This window comes from Cnephaeus nilssonii (genome assembly GCF_951640355.1).
Source record: "Cnephaeus nilssonii genome assembly, chromosome: 17".
Lineage (NCBI taxonomy): Eukaryota > Metazoa > Chordata > Mammalia > Chiroptera > Vespertilionidae > Cnephaeus > Cnephaeus nilssonii.
Genome location: NC_137088.1, coordinates 52120830 through 52145760, shown reverse-complemented (window position 1 = coordinate 52145760; position 24931 = coordinate 52120830). Strand labels below are relative to the sequence as shown.

The 24931-nt window shown below is 46.4% G+C and overlaps 1 protein-coding gene across 12 annotated transcripts in view; it reads left to right on the top strand.

The window, feature by feature from the left end:
• MAGI1 (membrane associated guanylate kinase, WW and PDZ domain containing 1) overlaps window positions 1-24931 on the top strand; it is a 571591-nt gene that overhangs the window by 480902 nt on the left and 65758 nt on the right. For 6 of the 12 annotated variants that reach the window (XM_079794593.1, XM_079794603.1, XM_079794598.1 and 3 more), the window contains exons 7-12: window positions 1995-2033; window positions 7138-7195; window positions 10634-10746; window positions 12911-13003; window positions 18101-18283; window positions 19794-20414. In XM_079794593.1, coding sequence (XP_079650719.1) covers window positions 1995-2033; window positions 7138-7195; window positions 10634-10746; window positions 12911-13003; window positions 18101-18283; window positions 19794-20414 — 1107 coding nt within the window. The remainder of the gene's footprint in view (window positions 1-1994; window positions 2034-7137; window positions 7196-10633; window positions 10747-12910; window positions 13004-18100; window positions 18284-19793; window positions 20415-24931) is intronic. The other 6 variants (XM_079794597.1, XM_079794599.1, XM_079794602.1 and 3 more) reach the window with 2 other exon arrangements.

The window sequence follows — 24931 nt, the reverse complement described above, 5'->3', positions numbered from 1 at the left end:
AGGCGCTGGTATTACCATAGGGTCTTTCATGTCAGAATGTGTGAAAATGCCTGTGAACATAAATTCAGAGGTTGTAGAGAACGCCAATAGTTTTTATTGAGAAAAAAAGTGTTAACGCAGTAAAAGTATTGACTAGAATTACTGAATGGTTTTGTTACCAAGTCTAGTAAGTTTTAATTCTCAGGTTTCTTATCATTGGTGTTAATGTTACTTCCTTTGGAGTAAGTATGTATTCAGACCAAAAGCACTTGGTTTAGTAATTATCCCTCAACACTTCACATATTCTTTTTCTAGCAGAAATTGTATTAATGCCTATGCTCCTATATACACTAACAGTATAAATATATAGCCAGATTATAGCACCGTGACTAATATAGGTTCCTATCCCTGCATTGTCTGCTGCCAGGTAACACAACGCCGCCTTGTACCGTGTATGTCCTAACACAAAGCAGAATAACATTGTTGGTCACAATATTGTTTCTGTATTTCTTTCGAGTCTTTGTAGACATGCTGCATGCTGGTTAGATGTGCAGTTTCCTCATAGAATACTCTGACATTTCATATCTATCCATTGAGTGCCTTCTATCTGTCAGGTGCATTCTGGGAACTTCAGATGGATCAATGAACGCAATAAACAAAAAGCCCTGCTCTTGGAGAACCTCAATTCTAGTCATTTTTCACTCTAAGTCTTTTTTGTTAAACGTTGTGCATCCTCCAGATTATAGCTCAGAATCCTTGCCCACAGATGCGATTAGGTCGCTTTATTATATGTCTTACCTAGAGGACTTACTCAGTTTCCCTTTAACTTTTATTTGGTGAGCTTGGACTTGTCTCCCCCTCCGGAAGGATGGAGGTGATTTGCTCGCTTTGCCACCTCCGTCACCTGGCATAGTGACTGGCACAGAGTCGGTCACATTAAATAATTATTGAAGCAATAAATGAATGCCCCAAAGACATTATAAATTAATATCCAAAAGGGCATTCTCATGAAAGGTTTATGTAAATCATATTCTCTCTTTGAGAAACAATGCCAGCATCAAAACGTATTGTTGGCAGTTGTATAGTCTTTAAATAAGAAGTGTATAAGGTGCTTAGGGCCATGTTGGTTCTAAGTCAGTAATCGATTTGAGAAATGTTTAGTCCCTGTCATGTACCCAAACCACACTGGGCACTGAGCCGATTGCTCCAGTGAAAGCAGCATGATCCTTGGTTTGGGGGGCTCACTGTGGAGGGACAGCCCCCCACTTGGGCACCGGAGGGACTTTATGTATGGAATGTGTGTGCTGTCCTGTGTTCTCACCGCAGGTAATAAAATGATTGGCTGACAGCAAGGAGGGAGGGGGGCGGTCCAAGAATGGAAAGCACCTGCACTTGCTTTGCTCACAGAAATTATCAGGAACATTTTCATTCTAATACTTCCGAGCTCTTTGACTTCGAAGACTCACGTGAAGTAAACGGCCTCCTTCAGGGCAGCCTTCAGGCTTTGCTTCCCAATGTGCATCATCGTGACGTAATCCATCTTTCTAACCCCTCGTTGTCCGTGTGCATGCTCCGTGTGCCCCCCCCCCACCCCCTGCCTCTCAGGCAGCGGTGTCGCTGGGAAGTGAAGTGATGCTGCAGAGTGAGTGTGGCTGCCTCGCTGATGGGAGGATTGCTGAAGGGTTAGGACTCCTGTGGAAAGGTCTAGCAGCATAGTTGGTCAGTAGTAAGTGACTTTTCGCTTAAGAGCATTGAAACCACAAAGCTATTTTCATCTTTTACAACCAATCAAGCTCCACTTTGCAGTGCAAGGAAGTGAGCCATATAATTATGGTCAATATCAGCTCTTGCCGTTGGGTGATTTACACTGAGGTCTCCAGTTTCTTAGCCACAATGCAGGTAAGGACCAAATCACGTAATGTGTTTGCTGCTATTTTGCCGAGGGGAGTTCCTTTCCTGGTGCTGGTGTCTGAATTTCTTCTCTTTTCTGTCTCATTCCTGCTCTTCCTTTGGAGAAGAAGGGGTCCACACAGAGGAGCTGGACAGCGAACTAGGTAAACCCGCAGCGGCGGCTGCTGCATGCCTCACGCCATGGTTTTGTCGCCAGGGAACTGCTGAAGGCCCGGGTTCTTTAGTTTGCATCATCCAACTAGGATTTTCATTCCAGTTTACCCACCAGGGGTCAGTCTTACAGCCCACATGTGTGACTGCAGATCAGGCGGCGCTGTGATAAGTTCCGTCTACAGAGAGGAAGTCCGCGTGCAGGAGACCACAGGGAGAGCTCACAGCGGGTGCTGGGTGTGCTTGTGCCCTGAGGGTTAAGAAAAAACAGAGGGATAGAGGCTTGTCACGCCCCTTGAACTCCCTCATGTAACCTTTCTCAGCCTGGTTTTTTATTTGTTTGGTGTGGATAATATAAAAAAAGCAAAGCAGAACAAATAAAAACCTATCAGACTAAGTCAATGATCATTACAAGAGCAACACTAATACAATAATTACAGTGAGGATTAGCTGAATAGTTACTGTCGTCAGTATTGTGTTGTTATTAAGTCATTGGCCACACGTACGGGGACCCTTTCCTTGGGGTGTCTGTATCTGTGTAAATCAGGTCTTGACTACCGTGGCTGTGATAATTTAGAAATTATTCACATTAGCAGAAAATGCCAAACTCTGTTATCCCCCTTTGCTGTCGGACTGTATGAGTACTATTCCCTGCTCAGTTACCTGTTCAATGTTATTCACATCAGTTTGCGTTCCATCTGCTCCCTCCACGGAGGGATCGACAGCAAAGCTCCACTTTGGCTAAATTGCACAAGAAGCCTTGGCTGATTGAGAATTGACCATAGTATATTTTTAAAATGGAAAACTGTTTAACATCAATGGGAAAGGAACTGTACTGCGATCATTGGACCAGCCTAGCATTTAAAGATTGCCTTAACTGAAAATAATGAATATTTCATACAGAATATTATTTTTTGTTTGACAGATAGATAAAGACTGGAGTTACGATATACGAGAATTTAGTTCTGTTTTTCTTAATGTTTGGACATATCCTCTTGTAACTGATGGATATGCCAGTGATGGTCGATAATCATTGATAGATCTATTTTAAACATGATTAATAAGTTTCCTTTGTGGTCATGGTGGTAGGAATAACTTGAGATTCTATCTGTGTAATAGAACAATTTTAAAAACTATTTTTTTTTAAATTTATCAGTCCCGTGATGTTAGATAAAGTAATTGAAAGAGGCAGAACTAGGTTTTCTGGACATAAAATGAGTGCCCTAATCACTTGATGAACCAATGCCAACCACTCTTGCTGCCCAGCTAATAGGTGTGAGTGGCCACTGTCTGTGCGTAGCTGGTGGACATGATACGGCCGAGTGCAGGGCGCACATTGATTTGCTTCTCTGCAAGTTCAAACATGGACATTTTTAGGAAAGAGGTATTTTTTTCCCACGCAACTGTAACAGGGTGGGAATTTCCCTCTCCGGCCACAGACTCTAACAGAAGTTTTAGCGGCTACATAGTGCCCCTTCTTATGGTCCTGGCCACGGTCCTGGGCGGTGGTTTGGAAGCGGAGGAACTGTCTCAGTCAGATCAAGCTGCCTGACCTCTGATTGCCCACTTACTGGCGTTAGGACCTCGGGCAAGTCACTCGCCTTCTCTCAGCTTCCCTTTCCTTCTGTGCAGGGGCTGACAGGCGCTCCCGGGTGCTTGCTGGGGAGACTTAATGAGAATGTGTCTTACTTAATGTTTGTCCCTGGGATCAGCTCATGTTGTTTTTGCCAGTTTTATTATTTATTACCTAAGTCCCTCTTACGGACTTTTCAGCACTTCCTTCTGGTACTTTTTGCCTTTACTATGGAACAGGAGAGGAACATGTGTACTATAGAAATGGCCCAAATGTGTCTTTGAAGGTGTAATAGGATCAGGGCTCCTGATTTTTGCCTGTATGTGTTCACTGCAAAGAGTGGTGTACATCCACGTATACACACACATATACACACACTGTTTGCTTTGCATTCACTCCAGATTCTATTGACAAGCCATTGGCCATTTTTCAAACAAGAGGGACCTCATCTTAAACAATAGCAACTGTCAGGTTTCCTGTGAACAATGCAATTCCAGAGGCGACCAGGACACCCCCTCTGAAATCTGCCGCTGGGGCGGGGGCTGCTGGCATGGGCTGGACACAGATCCTTTGATGATAGAGTTGTCATTTCTGAACTGTGTTGTGTGATCGGGTCATCAGCTTCATTACGCACGTTTGGTTTGCAGAATGGGGCACATCCTCTGGGATAACATCGCCCCAGAATTGAAAAGCACTTGCAAACCTTTTGGAATCACAGGGTACTCACGTGCTGAGAGCACCCAGGAGAGGAGAGAGGAGGTCTCCTCCAACCCAAACTAAGTCACAGCCTAGAAATGTATCTCTGAGGATGAACGTGACTTTCTGTCTGTGTGCTGACAAACCCCTTAGTGAAGAACTTAGAACATTCGACTGCTCCGTATTTGCTTCTGTGGCGGCAGTTAGTACAATGGGAGGTTTTCAGAGGCGGAGCAGCAAGCAGGCCGGCCATACAAAGCTGTGCATTCCTCGTGTGCCAGCCGGTGCTGTGCTAAGTGTTTTTACAAACGCCCTCATTTAATCTGCCGCGGCCTTGGAGGTCAATCCAGGAGAAAGATCTGCTCCCAGGATGTTGAATAACTAGACCAGGTCCAGCTCTCCGCGGGGGAGCACGGCCCATCCAGGACTGGGAACCCCCAGGCGGTCCTGGTGCCTGAAATCTCGGCGCAGGCTGTGCAGTCTGGTCGGGTGATGCCATTTTTTTCTGAACTTCAGTATTTTATGCTATTTTCAGTTTTTTAGAACCAAATTGGCAAATTTGAGGACAAACATCTTCCTTTTATAAATCGATGACCCATTTCTATTTTAAGCAGTAGGGGGGACTAATTCCTATTATTAAGCTAATCACCACTTTGGAAGTGAGAAATCAAAATCTATCTTTTCGATTTTAAATGAATTTTACTTGAAAAACTAGAACATTTTTAGAGTTTGCTAATCTGTCCCACAAGCTGTGTCTAGATTTGCAAATGTCCAGAAATCCTAGTTGAGCGACCTCATTCTCTGTTGACCGGGTAGCTAGGCAGGCAGAGTGGCCCTTTCCTCGAACCCTCCGACCCCCAGCAGAGCACTTACCTGCAGTGTTTGAACTGTCCGCTCAGATGGGGCACTCGTAGTGACCTGTGTCCGGGTGCCTAGCACACTCTCAGGCAAACAGCAGGCACTCACTAAATGTTTGAGAAATTAATGACGGGATGAATTGAATTCTTAATGTTTTCCCTATTTTATCTGAAGATAATAGGGCCAAATATTTAAGGTTGCAGGTTCTGAAAAGAAATTTGGCTCATTAAACATAATGCGGCCCTCTCCCACTCACCAGTTCCCCTGCCCCATGCCTGAACAAATACAGGACTGTGCACCAGTTTGCATTTTTTTAATCTTTGATTTCCCAACTCCTTGGAAATATCTTCCTGGTTCTTTTTAATTTAAATGGTAATTTCCAGTTTTGTAAGGGGAAACCATTTCCCCAGCATGTGATTTGCATTAGTCCACAAGACTCTGCATATAAAAAATGCCAAGTTTTATCAACATCTGCAAATTGGACCTGTCTAGCCTTTTAGTAGCTTACATCTTTGAGTTTTTTAAAGGAATTCAAAGACTTCTTTAAAACCTGCTCAGTGTGTGTGTTTTTAAATTAGAAGAAAGGGGGTGGGGAGGGGGGAACCTTGTCTTTTTGTTTGCAAACATACTGTGGAGCAAAAACCATGAAATTAATGTGTCTTGATGTGCAGCCAAATTTGAGGAAAACGTGAACTTGAAGCAATTAACCTGTGTGTTTGAGTGCACTTCAGCATGGAACCGTTGGTGGCATATGTAAGCCCTGATGAAACAGTCACTATTTAAAAGTAATGGTCACGTGATTCCATGAATTTTTAAAAATCTAGCATTTCAAAATATTTTCAGGGTTTTTGTAAATTCCACTTAAGTTGGTTTATCTAATGGCTACTTCTAGGAATGATGACTCACTTTGGAGCCCTGTATTATACAACCTTGCCTCCGCTACGAACCCATGTATCTATCAGGTGGCTTTCAAGTTAAGTCGAATAATTGTTCTCTGCCTAGACTTTAATGACACAAAACACAACCCAGTTGCTTTGGTCACCACGTCAGCTTATCTGGTGCAGTGGGCTTTCTCGCACTAGATAGTTGTAGCAGCACTCGCTGTGACCTCCTTAATAAAGGGCAGCCTTTGATATGAAACCTTACCAAGTCAAGTCCAGCAGAGCACAGTCGAATTTCCCGAAAGCCACACACAGGGGTGGGCAAAGTGGGTGCACAGCTGCACGTGACATTCTTTTGACTTAATAAAGCTATAGCAGTAGCCATAACCTGCATGTCCATTTCCACGGGGACAACCTGTAAGCCTACTTTTGCCCACCCCTGTATGTGGACCCCCCGATGCCATTTACATTTGAAGGAAATGTAGGCTAGTGAGACCCGTGTTTCTGCCTTCGTAGGCAAACTGCTGGTGAAGACAGACTGGTCCAGATAGAGCGAGCGGTGAGGGATGGGCGCGTGCATTTCGGAAACACTGTGGGCATGTTTATTTGGTAGCCTTTTTATCAGGAACAAGGAGAAAACAAGATGTACATCTTAACCTTATTCCAGGAAGTGAAAAATAGCACGATGAAAAGAGCATGAAAAGTAACACATTTTTATCTAATTTCGCTTTTGTGTTAAGGTAGTCTAGAAATAAAATGAGAAAACTGTAAATATATAAGATAGGAACTGGGCAAATTTTAACTACATTTTTATTAAAGCCTAATTTAATAGTTGGTTTAGAATGAAGGCACCCGGGACTGCATTTTATTACGTTTCATTTGCTTGTGCAAAATATCAGTAAATAATTGTTCTTCGTGTAGAAAAAATACACTGATAAGATAAAAATAATACTGGCTTTTCTTTTAGGATACACAGTTTTAATTGGCCTTAAGGCATTTTTATGAACTTCTTTTTGCCTAACTTGTTAAAAATCCCTAGGCTCTTTAAGAATATGCTCTTCTCCCTCTAAATGTCCTTTTATTTTTCAGAACTGCCTGCCGGTTGGGAAAAGATTGAAGACCCTGTCTATGGTATCTACTATGTAGAGTAAGTGTCCACTAATCCACACTGTAGCTTGTACCCTCTGTCATCATGCACATTTATGCTGAACAGAGTTTGCCATCATTATATGGTATAAATTAAATAATGATAATAACAACATAATTTTATAGTGAAAATATATGTCTATTTTAATGAATGAGTAAATATTCATCAAATCTGAAGACAACAAGTCTATACTAATAATAGAGGAATATGCAAATTGTCCGGGACGCTGTCACAGTAACAGTAATGACTGGCAGGCTTCCTGGGGCGACAAGGCCGTCAGGGGGGTGAGGGACGACCAAACGACTGAACAGCAGGCTGTGTGGGGTGACCAGGCCAGCAAGGGGGGCAGTAAGGGGTGACCAGGCTGGTGGCGGGGGGGCGCAGTTGGGGGCAACTAGACCAGCAGAGGGGGGCAGTTAGGGGCAACCAGGCTGGCGGGGGGGGGGGGCAGTAAGGGGCAACCAGGCCGGCAGGGTGGGGGCAATTGCGGGCAACCCGGCCAGCAGGTGGGGGGCTGTTGGGGTGACCAGGCCCGCAGGGGGGGGGCAGTTAGGGGCAATCAGGCCAGCAGGCAGAGGTGGTTAGGGGTGACCAGACTGGTGGGAGGGGCAGTTAGGGGCGATTAGGCAGGCAGGCAGGCAGGTGAGCAGTTAGGAGCCAGCGGTCCCAGATTGGAGAGAGTGCAGGCTGGGCTGAGTGGACCCCTATCCCCGTGCACGAATTCCATGCACCGGGCCTCTAGTTATATTATAAAAGTCATGAGGGCCAACGCTGTATGTTTTGTTTGCCACTACACTGCCAAGGCCCAGCAGTCCTGGTGTAGGGCAGGCACTTAGTATTACTTGAGTGAATGAATGAATGAATGGATCTCAGACAAGCAGCCATTCACTAGACCAAGTGAGGAGGGCCATCTTCAGGAGGAGGACCTGTTTTCCCACTTTTTGCCCTGTCCAACTCTGAACTGCTCAGTAATTACTTACTAATTCATTCAGACTTTCTAAAAGGGTCAGACAAGTCTTAATAATGTAGGAAATGTTGCCAAGATTAAGAAGGGATTGAGAACTAGCCTAACCTGCAAGATCCTGGTGCCTCTGTGCCTCTCCCTGGCCTAAGGACCATACACGTGGCTCCTGGTTTTCGTTTCTAAGAGTCTCCCGCCCTCACCGTGACCTCTTTACTGTGCGCCGTTGTCTAGCAGTGGGCGTGCACTCGCCTTCCCATCAAACCCATCAGCTAGTAGGATGACACCCAAGAAAGTAAAAGAAACCCAAGTGATTAAACATAGAATAAATATACTTGATGCCATTTTCTCTGAGAAAGACGAGAGGTAACTAATAAAAGATCCTTTGAAAGAAACAAACACCATATGAATGTTCTGTCATAATCCTTCCTGCCTCGACCAGGACACCTGGCAAGCTCTGTCCCTCCTGCTGCCGCTAGGAGGGTCATTTGTATAAAACCTTGTGACAAGACCATGAGGCAACCATGCCAAGTCATAAACTGCATGGCACCTTATTGTGAAGAATCCCGAGTTCAGTAGAGCAAGTGTCCTTGGGCCTTACTCCTGTCGCCACCTCTTTTCCTAACAAGAGGATGGGTGACTTGGGGCCTCAGAAAGGAAAATCTCTGACCTTCATAAAACAAAATTCCTGTGTGCCCGGCGGATCGTCTTTCTCACACATGTGCAGTGGGGGATTGCCTGTGTGGGCTCGTTTCGAGTTCTCCCTCAACGAGCTTGTACCGTTGTATTAAAAGGAGCAGGTACCGCAGCTTTGATGCAGAAGCGTGGTGGAGCGGCAGTTTGTTTTCTTACTGTGCAGTTTTCCTCCTGGTGTCGTCTCAAATCCAATGCCCATTAATGTTAGACTCTGATCTTAGCATGAAATTGCCTACAGGGATTAGGAAATAAACAAGCAGTCCGACAATAAAAATTAAGGGGAATTAGTCTATCCACCCTATTTGACAAGCCTGCCTTTGAAAAAGAAATCCTGGCTTTAAAAATAATTTTGATTCTAAATAATCATATGATCGATATGTTCCCAAACTTCGAGTGAAGTGTGATTTTAATGAAGAAAAAATATGAATATGTTTATGCTTCTGTATATTTATAGAACATGTGTGTATGTACATAGGTAGATACTAAATAAGACAATGGCAAAAAAATCCCTGTGTATTCATATGTATGTGTGTATATGTACGTGTGTATGTATGTGTGTGTCATGGCCTTATTCGTTTTGGGACCATCTGGGTCTTCCCATTGGCTTATGTTAGCTGCCTTTGGAGTCTCTCTGATGTATGCATTTTGACCTATACTTTTAATCCTGACTCCATGTCTGTTGTTGCAAATAGTTGACAGATGTTGGCACAGTCCTTTTAACTTTATCATTGAGGTGAACTCTATCATGGACAGCCACACGGTATTTCTGGCATTATATGTTACTAGATGCCTGGTGCACAAAATTCGTGCACGGGGGTTGGGGGCCCTCAGCCCAGCCTGCACCCTCTCCAATCTGGGACCCCTCAGGGGATGTCTGACTGCCAGTTTAGGCCCAATCCTGCTAAACCGACAGTTGGACATCCCTCTCACAATCTGAGACTGCTGGCTCCTAACCACTCGCCTGCCTGATTGCCCCTAACCACTCTGCCTGCCAGCCTGATAGCCCCCTAACCACTCCCCTGCCAACCTGATGGACACCTAACTGCTCCCCTGCCGGCATGATCATCCCCAACTGCCCTCCCCTGCCGGCCCAATCGCCTCCACCTGCCCTCCCCTGCAGGCCCAATCGCCCCCAACTGCCTTCCCCTGAGGGGCTGAGGGCCTGAGGGGACTGAGCGACTCCAACTGGATGAGGCACGTGGCGCCTGCCACCCCCCCGGCAGGGCTGAGGGGACTGGGAGACTGAGGCTGGATGAGGCGGGGCTGAGGGGACTGAGCGCTGCCATCAATTAGCATATTCCCTCTTTATTAGATAGTATAGACATCGCCACACCTCCATTTTAATTTCTTTTTTTAATACTTCTGTAATCTATTTCTTGTTGAATTAAAGCAATTCACCCAGCAGGTGATTCCTTGAACACTTGAGAGTCTGGGGTTTGGAAGCAGCCTCTTCACTAGCTGTTATGTTAGTCGAGTTGTTGCTTAACTGCTCAGAAATTCACTGTTTTTAATCCATAAAATATAAATGAAAACAGGGCCTAACTCCTGGCATTTATTGAAGATTGTAAAATACAGTGCACGTAAATCTCACAACACGATGCGGGGTGCGTACAGGCAGTCAGCACGGAGCCCGTCTCCTTCCTCCTACCTGCACGTGACAGGAGGCACTCAGGGCCTCAGGCACCTGCTCTGCTCAGTTCTAATCACGGGACTTGGCCCGACGGGCATTGGACTTAGAGATGAAATGTTTCCTAACTGGGTGCTCTCTGCTTCTGCTCCAGCCACATCAACAGGAAGACACAGTATGAGAACCCAGTTCTAGAAGCCAAACGGAAGAAGCAGCTGGAGCAGCCGCCGCCGCAGCCGCAGCCGCAGCCGCAGCCGCCATCCGAAGGTTGGCTTTCTCTGTGTGTGGTCCAGGAGCGCAGGGCAGAGCCTGGGCGCCGACACCCCCCTGTGGTCAGCACTGGCCTGGTGACCAAGTCCTGTGGCCTGAGGACTTGATGTGCAGGGAGCAATACCGAGCTGCCAGAGTTCCCTGCCCTGGACCCCAGGAGGGGGGCCCGATTCCGAGGCACTGATTGCACTTAATTTAGAAAGGGGCTGTCCTTAGGCTGGAGCTGAGGGTTTGAGAGTTATTTATTTATTTATTTATTTATTTATTTATTTATTTATTTAGATTGATTTCAGAGAGGAAGGAAGAAGGAGAGAGAGATAGAAACATCAATCATGATAGAGAATTATTGGTTGGCTGCCTCCTGCACACCCCCTACTGGGAATGGAGCCCACAACCTGGGCATGTGCTCTTGACCGGAATCGAACCCAGGACCCTTCAGTGCTCAGGCTGATGCTCTATCCACTGAGCCAAGTCAGCTAGGGCTTGAGAGCTTTTTAAAATTACAAGTCAATTCATGCTCTTTGGAAAATTATGAACAATTCAGCAGTGTGGAGTATTAAATTCTCCCCTGCTCACTCCAAACCCATTCTCAGTAATAAGTGCTGCACAGAAGTTTACTAGGGATGTACAAATATGCATATTTTAACACAGATTATAGCTTACATATGTGTTTAAATTTAATATATTTTTTATTGATTTCAGAGAGGATGGGAGAGAGAGAGACATCAATGATGAGAGAGAATCGTTGATCAACTGCCTCCTGCACGCCCCCTCCTAGGGATTGAGCCTGCAACCTGGGCATGTGCCCTGACCAGGAATCGAACCGTGACCTCCTGGTTCATAAGTCAACACTCAATCACCTGCCACACTGGCCGGGCTTAAATATGTTTCTTGTGCATATTTCAAAGCTGGTTAATAGAGATTTACCTTGTAATTTTTATATTCTATTTTATAAATATTTATTTTATATTCTATTTTCATTTAGTCACCTGCTTATTAATAGATGCTTAGGCTTTTCCCAGTTTTTCATTAGACTCTTAAAATAATAGACTTTAATACACCCTCATTGTAACATGTGAATATCAAATATATGAATGTCAAATATAACACTTCTCTTATTATAACACTGTATGTAGTAAATTAGATCATAGAGTGGAAACTGGCACACTTTTTCTGAAAATGGGCATATGGTAAATGTCGTGGGCTCGGGTTCATGCAGTCTCTACTGCAACCACACACACCGTCTGGAGCTTGTGAAACAGGTATCCACATGCGTGAGCAAGTGGGCGTGCCTGTTCCAGGGCAGCACCACAGGTGGGCTGGAATTTAAACGTCAGGTAATTTTCATGTCATGAAATCTCTTCTCCATAAAATATAAATGAAAACAGGGCCTAACTCTTGGCATTTATTGAAGGAGTTTGTTTCATCCATTTAAATGTGTAAAAGCCATTTTTGACTCACAACTTGTATAAAAACAGGCACTGGGCCCAATTTGGCCTTTTGGCCATAATTTGCTAACCACTCCCATAGACTGTATGAGAGAGAGGGGGAGAGAGAGAGAGATCACCTACTGAAAAGTTCTCCTTTCTACCTCAGTTTCTTTCCCATTTAAAAATAATCTTCTTGAACATTTTCCATGAGCGGCTGAAGCTTGGTAGTGTTGGTGGAGTTTGGGGAACGGGAGTGTACACTTGAGTGTGTGAGCCGAGCTGAAAGGACTCTAGGCAAATGTCCAGGGTCACTCACTGAGTTACCCCTGGACCTCCAGGGGCAATCGGACTAGAGTTAGGACCCAACTGCTGCAACCCCTTTCCTCCCTGAGACAAGCTGGCTTAGCAGCCCACCCGTGTCTCTGTCGCATTGGGCTGGCTGAGTTCACTTGGTTTTGTGGCTTTCCTGATGTGTTTTGTTTTGTTTGGTCTCCCTTTGGACTCTCCAGCCAGAGAGAACTGGGGATTTATTGGTTATACCACAATATTTCTATCCCCAAAGGTCTTAGGAAAGAGAGAGACAGAGAGAGCGGTATTTTGGTATTATTAATAGAGAGTGGGATCAAATACCTTTTTTTTTTAAGTCTTGGCCCCTGGTTTTATTGGTTTGGGCAGCTTTATATGAAGAAGAAGGTGAGTCCTAAGTGAGCACTGGATTCCCTTTCTTGCAGAATGGACAGAAGACCGGTCATCGCTCGTGCCTCCTGCTATTCCCAGCCACCCCCCAAGCAACCCGGAGCCGGCCAGAGACACTCCCCTTCAGGGTAAGGCTTTATATCATTGCACCATTGTTTTAGCTCAAAAACCTGATTTTTTTAAAAGGTACGTTAAGAAGTGGAATCTTTTAACTCCCAACTCATTCCTTTAATAGTAAAAATCATAATGATTAAAATTCTAAATGTATCAATGATCAGAAGTGTCAAAAATATTAAAAACGTTTTCGTGCGAATTCCTTCAGCTCTTTGTAATGTTCTGAAAGTGACCACTACTTGTCACTTCCAGACAAGTAGTGCCGTCGGGGGCAGATGTCTCTGTGCTGTGGGCCGCCCTGTGCATGGTAGGGTGTGAGCACCTTCCCTGGCCTCACCCCCTAGCAGCCTCCTATGTGGCAGCCAAAGGTGTCCCTGCTGGGGCGGGGAGTGAGGGGCAAAACCATTCCAGGGTCGTGAACCACTGGGACTTAGAGACCACAGATATTTAGCGATTGTGTTACATAACTTGAAAACTAAGCGTTAGATATTTCAAGATTCTAGTCAGCCGTATTTGGTTTTAACTGAAGTTTTTCTGCAACTGTAAAACGGTGGGACATGTTGTTTTAAATTCTCCTCTCTGATTCTGGCTGCGGTTTTGGCATTTACCCACATTTTACATCATTTTGTTGGGTCTCACTTGTTTGCATTCACAGAAAGTTTGAGCCCCCTGGAGAGGTTCCTTCTGAAAATTGAAAGCTCTAGAATCTTGCTACTTCAGGCCTCATAACCCTTAAATGATAGAAAAGGTTTTCGGGTTTGTTTGTTTGTTTAGTTTGTTTCTTTTAAATAAGAAAAATAGGACAAGCATCATATTTGGTAGAGTTGGGGAATGTTTGTGGTACAGAACTGTTAAAAAGACTATAAAATCTGTTCTCTCCATTTTAAGAGATATGTAAATAGATAAGTAGAATAATTATTTTCTATGATTTTGATTCCTCCTTTATAATTTTCGTAAGAAAGAAATTGTTTCCCTGCTAGCTGATATTGTCATGAGATTAGTATTAACATCAATTTATGTAAAATAATGTCTGCTGCCTTGGGTGTACTTTTTAGGATGATAATGACTTTAATAAAGATAGCACGTAGATAATAGCATTAATTAATATCAACACGCTTGTGCCTCCTTCATATTTTTTAAATATAATACTCCTTCAGCAGCCTCACGTCGTCATATTTCCCCTCTCCTGGTAAGTCAGCTACCCTAACTTTTACGTATCTTGAACCTCTTTTCTATTCCTTAAACCAGCGAAACTTGGACCATGTCAAATTGGCCTTTGCATATGCTGTTCCCTCTGCAGTGGTCTTTTCCTGCCAGTGTTTGCTTTGTTAACTTCTATTCATCCCAGGCTATGGCTAGATCCCCCTGTTACATTCACTCTTTCCATCTTATGCTTCTCATTTTTAGAACCTAACAGTTATAATTAGTGTTTCTGTGTGTTCAGCTACTTAACGGTTGTTCCTCTTTAGACTTTAGATCGCAAAGCAGGAGGCTGCTTTCTCGCTGTAGGGCCCCCCAAACCAGGCAGCATTCCTTGGGTATCTAACATCTGCTAAAATGTATTGTGGAGTGAAAGAATATACATATGTGTAAACATACATACACGCATGCACATACAGTATGTATACACAATAAGCAGCACAGCTTCCTTAAAGAAATGTCTTAGAGATGAAGTCAATGAACACTTGAACGGGTCAGGTGCTGGTGCCAAAACCTTAGTGCCCGGCTGCTGCGGGTCCAGAGGCATTGATCTGTGCTAGGAGCTTCCTTCTGGTTTCTAGGCCTCTGCCTTTTCTTTTCTTCTCTGAGTCTCTGGCCCCACATTGGTTTGGGATTTGGGAGAGCTCACTGCACTCTCCCTGGGGCCCTCATGATTCCTGCCGCCTTCTGCTTCTCGGCCTCCGTGCTGAGCCTGCCTCCAGTTACACCCTCATCGCAGGCGTGTGGGGAGCAGTGGTCTGTGCCCTTACACAGTAGTGCCCAGAGCAGTACCGACCTGACAGGGAAGCAGGCACCTCAGGGTTGTTCAGAAGTAGATTTGGGGCCAAGACCCAGAAGGTCCAGGTTCAGTGAGTCTAGGGCAGGCCCTAAACTTAGTCGCTTCCCAAAGCTACCCAGGTGATGCCCTTCCACCAGACAGCACCACTGGCACCAGTCGGGAGACGAGGCTCTCTGAGGAAGTGGTGTGTGCACAGGCTGAGCAGAGCCCCAACCCACAGCTGTGGGTAGAGAGTGGTGTGTGCACAGGCTGAGCAGAGCCCCAACCCACAGCTGTGGGTAGAGAGTGGCGTGTGCACAGGCTGAGCAGAGAGACCCACAGCTGTGGGTAGAGAGTGGCGTGTGCACAGGCTGAGCAGAGCCCCAGACCCACAGCTGTGGGTAGAGAGTGGCGTGTGCACAGGCTGAGCAGAGAGACCCAGACCCACAGCCGTGGGTAGAGAGTGGCGTGTGCACGGGGCTGAGCAGAGCCCCAACCCACAGCTGTGGGTAGAGAGTGGCGTGTGCACAGGCTGAGCAGAGAGACCCACAGCCGTGGGTAAAGAGTGGCGTGTGCACAGGCTGAGCAGAGCCCCAGACCCACAGCTGTGGGTAGAGAGTGGTGTGTACACAGGCTGAGCAGAGAGACCCAGACCCACAGCCGTGGGTAGAGAGTGGCGTGTGCACAGGCTGAACAGAGCCCCAGACCCACAGCTGTGGGTAGAAAGGCATTTCTTCCCAAAGCCCCACGAACTGGTGACCATCCCATACAAACACAATAAGAGGGGGTGAATGTGAAGCCCTCTGGCCTGCCTCCCTAGGTGCGCCTTGGAAAAGGACGGCAGTGCTCTGCTCATGCTGCATTACGTTGAATATGTTTTAAGCTCAAAATATGCTGATAGCTTAAAAAACTCATTCAGATAAACTAACACAGGTTCACATTTGTAACTGCACCTGTAATAAGGGTAAAAAGCTTGAAGACCCGCTGGGACCGCCTTCAGCCTTCTGAAAGACGGTTAAATCTCATTTCTTTGAGCTGTTCATTCCGTCCCTACCTCGCTGAGCCTGTGTTTTGGAGCAGGTAGATGAAAGGGGCAGTGTGCTCCACGCTGGGTGTACAAACAGGCGCACAGAGCTCACAGCTGCCCGGTGGCTGTGTGTGTGCGTGTGCGCTGCCATCGTGTGGGTTGGGGACGGTGAGCCAAAGCACCAGATCAGTAGTGAGAGGGAGACAGTTGGGCAGTGCTGGACGGTTTGGCTCAGAGGTTAGAGCGTTGGCCTGCAGACTGAAGGGTGTTGGGTTTGATTCTGGTCAAGGGCACATACCTCCGTTGCAGGCTCAATCCTCAGTCCTGGTCAGGCATGTGCAGGAGGCAGCCAGTCAATGTGTCTCTCACACTGATGTTTCTCTCTGTCTCTCCCCCTCCCTTCCACTCTCTCTGAAAATCAGTGGAGAAATATATCCTCTAGTGAGGAGTAACAACAAAAAAATGAAGCTGGGAAGGGGTTGGGAGTGTTGGAGGAGGTCCTGCCGTTTCTCCTAAGGAGGTCAGGAAGCCTCACTGAGGAGGTGGCGGCCCCTGGGGTCCCTGCAGGGCGTTCCCTTTTAGCTTTAAGGGCTCCGAGCTCCCTAGCAGCCTCTGCCTCTGCCTCCAGGGTGCCAGCTGTTCACCAGGGCGGTCTCCCTTGTCCTCAGCTCCCAGGGATGATTGCCATGGCAGCTGTCTCCCCACAGCCCTGACTGCACGGACACCCTCCTCCGGGGGCCTGGCAGGGATCTTCCATGGGGAGTCCTGCTACAGGGAGTCCTGCTGTACCTTCACTCCCTTTAGCCGTGGTGACAGAGCCAGCTTGTCCGCTCCCAGCCAGCCAGGGACGGCCCCAGAGAGGAGGTCGAGGAGCACTCCTATGACTCTACACAGTTAGAGCCTTTTTAAGAGCCAGAAACTTTTGAAATATGCAGTTATAAATTGTGTGTATGTACAGAGACCTTTGAAAAAGGCCTTTTCGATATAGCTAACCAAAACTAGCTTTCCTTCCAGGCGCCAGGCTCTCCCGTGCTGGTCTAGGGAGACATTTCCCCCTGTTGTGGTTTGGGTTTTGGTTTTGTTTTTTTTTAAATAACATTTTTGATAGAAGAGGAATAGGGCACATGGGGCAGCCGTAGCCAGGACTGGAGACGGGAATTAGAATTAGGAGAGTTGAAGAGCCTGAGCCTTGAATTATAACCACTATTTGGGATAACCAGAGAATTTCCAGCAAATCTTTAAATTACAGTGAACTGCCCAACTAATGAAACACAAAACTTCTGGTTACTCTACAAGATGTTATTTATGAATGCTATCAAGAAAATTCAGACCATTAAGCTTTTAAAACCTTAGGTAGCATATCTGGAAGTTATTTAGCTACATATCTATATATTCTAAATAAGACAACTGAATTTGGAGCTATATGACTCTTTTAGTAACTATTTTGCTTAGTTTAGGTTTTTAAATTTTGTTTCATTTTTAAAAATATTCCAAGCCACTTCTAAACTTTGTTTATTTATTCATGCCGGGAGTCAAGCCCGGGGCCTCATGCATGCAAACCATGTGCTCTGCCACTGAGCTCACCCCCCACCCCTAAACTTTTTTAAAAAACAGTGGATTTTAGCAGTGGGCATGTCCAGACTACTTAACAAAGTGTGAAAAGATGCCAATTAACAGGAAAAATCTGTTTAATTTAGAATTCAAATCCAAGTAAAATTATAACTCTTTTTATTTTGAAATCAGTGATGGTACTTTTTTATCAAATTATTCGTAACAAAACACAAGACAGAAAGCAAAGTCCGCTCTGCCTCCTGTGAAGGGCCGCGTGGCCGCATGACCGCGGTCACACCACAGGAACCGCAACCGTGCGCCGGGGTCGGGTGGCGGGCCCCTCTCTCCTGCTCTTGCGTTTCCCTTCAGAGCTTCCTGCTGACGTGTGCATGTGCCCCGTGCCCCCCCTCCAGCCGGGAGAGACTTCCTAAGACACCTGTGTACCCCAGTGCCCGGCACAGGAGCGTGGAGATGACCTAGACGTTGTATCATTTCCTGTTTCACTCACCTTTTCACTCCTCCTGACATTCCTTCACTTTTCTTCTTTTAATCCAGGCAAACCCTTTTTTACACGAAACCCTTCTGAACTGAAAGGCAAGTTCATTCACACGAAGCTGCGGAAAAGCAGCCGTGGCTTTGGCTTCACGGTCGTCGGAGGGGACGAACCTGACGAGTTTCTGCAGATCAAGAGCCTCGTCCTGGACGGTCCCGCTGCGCTGGACGGCAAGATGGAAACAGGTGGGCAGCGCGGCCGGAGCTGCCAGCCCCACGCAAGCCCACACAGCAGCGTGGTTTCTGGGTTTAATCACCTCCTCTGGGTCGGCTCCTCCACTCCGTACATGCATTCCCCGGTGGAGATGGAAACCTGTGAGGCCATGTCACCTTCGGGGAGCTCTCAGGGTGCCACTGAGGGGAGTAGAGCGGTTAATTTGTGAGAGTGTAGGTCTGTTTGAATAGATGGGCTCTGAGGTTGGGTTTCTGCAGTGAGGGTTTGGGTTAGAAGAAAGCTCCAATGCTCTTTCAGTGACCGTATCTTCTCACGGGCCGGGACCACGCTGGGTGCTGAACGAATGCCTTGTTAGCCATTAAAATAAGTGATAGACGTAGTCCCTTTGTGTCCTACGATACTCCCCCCAAATCCAGTTTCAGATCAGCTTCCTGTTGGTAGGCATTTATATCATAACTAGAGGCCCGGTGCACGGAATTCGTGCACAGGGGGCGGGGGGTGTCCCTCAGCCCAGCCTGCACCCTCTCCAATCTGGGACATCCCTCTCACAATCCGGAACTGCTGGCTCCCAACTGCTCGCCTGCCTGCCTTCCTGATTGCCCTAACCACTTCTGCCTGCCTGCCTGATCACCTCCTAACCACTCCCCTGCCAGCCTGATTGATGCCTAACTGCTCCCCTGCCAGTCCGATGGCCCCGAACTGCCCTCCCCTGCCGGCCTGGTCACCCCTAACTGCCCTCCGCTGCAGGCTTGATCACCCCCAACTGCCCTCTCTTGCAGGCCTGGTCCCTCCCAACTGCCCTCCCCTGCTGGCCTGATCGCCCACAACTGCCCTCCCTTGCAGGCCTGGTCCCTCCCAACTGCCCTCCCCTGCTGGCCATCTTGTGGTGGCCATCTTGTGTCCACATGGGGGCAGCCATCTTGTGTGTTGGAGTGATGGTCAATCTGCATATTATTCTTTTATTAGATAGGATAGAGGCCTGGTGGGGGCCAGCTGGTTTTCCCTGAAGGGTGTCCCATATCAGGGTGGGATTCCCTTGGGGCGTGGGGCAGCCTGGGCGAGGGGCCTGTGGTGGTTTGCAGGCTGGCCATGCCCCCCGGTGACCCAAGTGGAGGTCCTGGTATCTGGGGTTTATTTATCTTCTACAATTGAAACTTTGTAGCCTGGAGCAGAGCCAAGCCTTCTGCTCACTCCATGGCTGCAGCCATTTCTGTTGGGATTTATTTAACTTCTATAATTGAAACTTTGTAGCCTGGAGTGGAGGCCTAGGCCAGCAAGGGCAGGTGGAAAGCTTGGCTTCCTCCATTGCCGGGGAAACCCAAGCCTCCCTCCTGCTGTCTGTGGCTGCAGCCATCTTGGTTGGGTTTATTTGCATATTCGCTCCTGATTGGTTGGTGGGTGTGGCTAGTGGGTGTAGCAGAGGTATGGTCAATTTGCATATTACTCTTTTATTAGATAGAATATTGAGGTAGATTTTCTGCATACTGTTTTTTTTAATCCCCAAACTCTTACCTTTTGCAGGAGATGTAATTGTCAGTGTGAACGATACCTGTGTTTTGGGACACACACATGCACAAGTTGTGAAAATCTTCCAGTCCATTCCCATTGGTGCCAGTGTGGACCTTGAACTCTGCCGAGGTTATCCATTGCCTTTTGACCCAGATGACCCCAATACGAGTTTAGTGACCTCAGTGGCCATTTTGGATAAAGAACCAATTATCGTGAACGGGCAAGAGACCTATGATTCGCCAGCTAGTCACAGCAGTAAAACGGGCAAAGTCAACGGCATGAAGGATGCCAGGCCGAGCAGCCCAGCCGACGTGGCTTCAAACGGTTCCCATGGTTACCCCAATGACACTGTCTCTTTGGCTTCCTCCATAGCCACTCAGCCAGAACTCATAACTGTTCATATAGTCAAAGGGCCAATGGGCTTTGGCTTCACTATCGCAGACAGTCCTGGAGGGGGCGGCCAGAGAGTGAAACAGATTGTGGACAGCCCAAGGTGCCGTGGCCTGAAGGAAGGGGACCTCATCGTGGAAGTGAACAAGAAGAATGTGCAGGCTCTCACTCACAACCAGGTCGTGGACATGCTGATCGAATGTCCAAAGGGGAGTGAGGTCACCTTGTTGGTGCAACGAGGAGGTATGTAGGTTTAGTTTGTTCTTTGATTTTTATTTATTTTTTAACCCATAATCCATTGTTTAACTTACTGGTCTTCGGGTGGCTCTTTGGGGCTTTTTAAATGTCTGCTTTTCTAAGATTATTTTTATTTAAATGTTTAGAAATGCATTTAAAACGTTTTCTGATTTCTTCAAATGGTAGACCAGCATCTTTAGAATAAAGGTTGTGTTTATACATATGTTACACATATGCAGCTAGAGCGATACCCTTCAATGTAAGTCACATTGTGCCTCTAAATAACCATTAAGCTTTTAAAACCTTTCTCCTTTAATTCTCCTGAACCTGGCCTGCACAGCGTGCAAAATGGGGCTCCTTGCCTCTCTCCTGACCTCAGCTCACACTCCTCTCCCCTGCTCACTGCTCTGGAGCCACCTGGCTGCTTTTCTGAAGTGCCTTTAGCTCCAAGCCCTTCCTACCCCAGGGCATTTGCATGTCCTGTTCCTTCTTCTTGGAATGCCTCATTCCCACCTCTTCCCCTGGCTGGCTCCGTCTCATTGGTTTCCTCCTGAGAGAAGGCTTCCCTGGTCACTTATCTAAAGTAGCCCTCCAACACCTCCATGTGACCTCTACTGCATTATTACCCCATATCTTCATAGCCTGTATCCTGAGTATCACAAGCCGTTCATTTGTATATTTATTTTTTGCTGCTCTCTCTTTTTTACTAGAATGTAAGATCCATAAAGCCAGGGCCCATGTCTACATATTGACATCTGTATCCGCAGCATTTAACACAGTTCCTGACTCCGGCTAGGTATCCATGAGTAAATAGGTATTGGATGAATGAGTGGATGGATGGATGAGTATGCGATTGTTTATACTTGTCAGGAACAAGAGCTCCACCAATTGTACTAAACACATATCTCAGCAGACCCACAATTTAATGGCGGGATTAAAGACCCCAGGGAAGTGGGGTCTTCTGGGTCTTGAGGAGTTAGACGTCCTGCTTCCCCCTGCCTGCGTGCCTCACCGGAACCCCCAGGACCTCAGCCTGAGAAATATTTTCCACGATGTTGGAATGTCGTTGCTGAATCTGTGTCTGTGACTAGTGATGGATCACCCACACAGAGTGCCTGACGCCGGTTGTTTCCTCGGCCCTTGCCAACGTGATTTGTCCCATGCAGGGCCTATTCCGACCCTCTGAGCCGAGACGAGGAGCCAGACTCTTCATTTTCTCTTGGCTCCGTTGCAACAGTGGCGCGTGTGTATGTCGCAGCCACCTGTTCTCACGCTCTCGTGGCGCTGTGCGTTCTGTGATCCAAACCATGGGTGTCGTTGGAAGGAAACCCAACATTCAGGGCAGCCGTGTGTGTGAATAGAAATGCTCAATCTTTCTTGAACAGTTTCAAAAGCCACTGTGCAGGTTTCATTCTTAAAAACGGTGTTTCCACCGATGCAGCTTTGATGTGTCTTGTACCTAGATCACTTTTTCGGGATGGATAATGGTTTTTTAAACAGTGGCTGAGACGTAGTAGGAAGTGACCTGCGTGTGAGGGCGATGATAATACCTGGCACTTAGACACAAGCTGGCAATTTACAAAGCACTTTCCTGCGGCACACGCCTCTCCTCTCACTGTCACCACGTCCCTGACAGGTGGGAGGTGCCAGCCCACGAGGTGACGGAGAAGTTCACCCAGGAGCTTGTGGTCTAGTCCTCGGCCTCACTTCTGAGGAGCGCTGGTTTCTGCAGAAGCGCTGGTTTCGGTAGTCAGCAGCTGGAAACTCGCCAGTGGTCTTTGGTTCTTCGGGGGCATCTCTGATTCAGCCACTGCTCCTTCGACAGTCACAAACCACTCTGCTCTCCTACCTCATTTATTTGCCCCTTCATTATTTGCTCCTTCATTCCTTTTGTCAGTGTGTTTAGTTTTCCTTTGTCATTAGAGTCACTTTTAAGAGGACCAAAAAAGTGAGTCTCATTACAATCTACCAACTGACAGTGGTTGCTGGTATCATCATATAATGAATGTGCCCACACTAGCAAATAATTGATTATGGAAATAGACCTCTTGATTTCAAATACGTTTGCATTCCCTGTTCTTAATTTCTGAGACCTTTTTTGTGAATGCCATTACATTTTATAACATGAAATTAACGTGGAGAGATCCAGAGCATATTGCCACATTAGTCAACATCTCCATAGTTTAATCCGGAACCTGAGTAATTTAAGATCGTTGTAACATCAGCACTTCTTTACAATACGCCATATGCCTCGTGTTTGATTTACATGTGGGAGAGGAAGTTTGTACACGTGCAGTTTGGCAGGCTAGCAGCAGCTACTATTAATCTTTATAGGAAGCATATAAATATATCTGTGTCTGCCACACGTTAGTTATTTGAATCGGCACTGGCATTTCGATCATCTGTCCTGCACGGTGGAGTGGAACTGTGAGTAGGTTTGATGAGACAACAAAGACAGAAGCTCAGTTAAATGAGAACATAAAATGGCCACTTCGCTGATTCTTTAGTAAATAAATGACAAAGCTTTATTCAAAGGTCCTAGTGTTTGCAAACTGGAAACACAACTAAGCAATAGCCAGAGTTTTCCAAAGAAGAAACACAAGCTGAGGGTTCTGAGTAAAAAGTGCGTCTTGAGTACAGTCAGTCCTGCAATAGCAGCTTCTGTATTGGTGCGAAATGGTATTCCTCTAGGTCGGCGGTCGCCAACCGGTGGTCCGTGAGGTCCGAAAGGTTGGCGACCGCTGCTCTGGGTGGCCCGTGGTCTGCATGCAGGAACGGTCCTTCCTGAGTCCTTCGGGGGTAAGCAGAGGGCTGGCTCTCTGGAGGTTACATATCGGCACTGACGCAGGGCTGGACAGCTCAGAAATGTTCAAGTTCAGGCTACTTGGAACAAGAACAGAATAGTCGCCTCATGCCTCGTCCTCCTTAAAGATTTAGCAGTTTGACTATAGTGCTCCCTTTTATGTCCATTCCTCATTTCCCCCCTTTAGAACAGGATTTTTTTTCTCTCTCTGAAAACATCAGAGATCAAATAAAATATGCTGAAGTCACTTGATGCCAAGGAGGCAATGCCTTCATTGGGTTCCTATGTCCCTGGGAAGGGGGTATATGGATTAGCGACAGGCTTGCTATATGGGAATTTATAGTCAGCTCAGTATTTGTCCATTGAGACATTATTATTACATATCAGGTTTGGAAACCAGTCTGTCTTGAGGATAGGTCAGCCGGTGGAGGAGGTTCCTAGATATCAGGCGATTCTCTCTAATGAAGCTCATTTCTGTCATAGCTCCAAGTAAGCAGGCTGATAACCCAAGAGGTCTGCACCGACTGATTCTCAGGAATTCAGATCTTGGGGGTGAGATCTGTGCCTTAAAGATCTTTTCCTACTTCGGGGCATAACTGGCTGTTTGTATTTTATTTTAATTGTTAATCTCACAGGCCCATTTTTGCTTTTCTTGTTCTTTTCAAGATCGGGTACATTTTGGGTTTTAGTATTTTTCGTCTCTCTTCCCCTCCCACCCTGGAAATCACGCAGAGGTTGAAATACCGTTTGTTAATTTCTGGGGTCAGGCCGTTTCCTGGGTCAGGCCTGGAGTTGCTGGGAGTGCCCGTCCATATGCCCTGGCGCCTGGGACCACCAGGGATTTGTTTTTAAGTCTCTTCTCTGTAAGCCTGGCCCTGCCTGCTGTCCATCAGCAAGTTCCCTAAGGGCCAGCGCCTTCCTTCTGGGCCTGTCCTTCCTCTGTCGCCCTCTGCTGCCCAGTCAGGAGAATGCTCCTATTGATTTATTTTGACAGCTTTTGCATTCAGGTGGCCTGTCCTCTGACACCAGTGTGAGGCTAGAGACGTTTTTTGTGGTTTTTTTGTTTGTTTGTTTTTTGTTTTGGGGGGGGGGGTTAATCTGGAAAATCATGCTAGAAGGTGATTACTATTTTTTACATATAGGATTTTTTTTTAATTCACAAAAGATACAGAATTTGTTGCATAAAGATGTTTTACTTTTTAAAAGAAGGATTGTTTTATATGAAGCATATAACTACCTGTGCCCCTCTGTATAAGATATTTTGGCTAATTCACACCAATTAGTAGGTGGGTCATCATTAATATATAATTTTGGGTTGAGTCAGAATACTCTATTTCAAGAGAAGATTTGGCAGTGCATTATGGGAAAGGGGAACTCATGCTCTGGTTTTGAGAGAAAGTATGTGTTGGGTGTGTCAGGAGCCAACCTCTAGTTCAAACTCTGCTCTTTCCTGCCCTTACCTGTGACCAGCTTACTACTCCTGCCTCAAGACTCATTTTTTAATTTAAAAAAAATGGATAGTTTGAACCAGATCACCTTTAGGATGACCCCTTTGGCTCTAATTTTATGCAAAGAATGACCTCATGATGTGTGGAAAACAAAATTCACTGAGTGAAATGTAAAGCTCTGATTGGCTGTTGGTCAGCGACTGGTGCATCGGGCAGCACCCCGTCTACCAGCCGGAAAGGTGCTCCAGGGAGCTGAGCGCAGTGGGAGACAG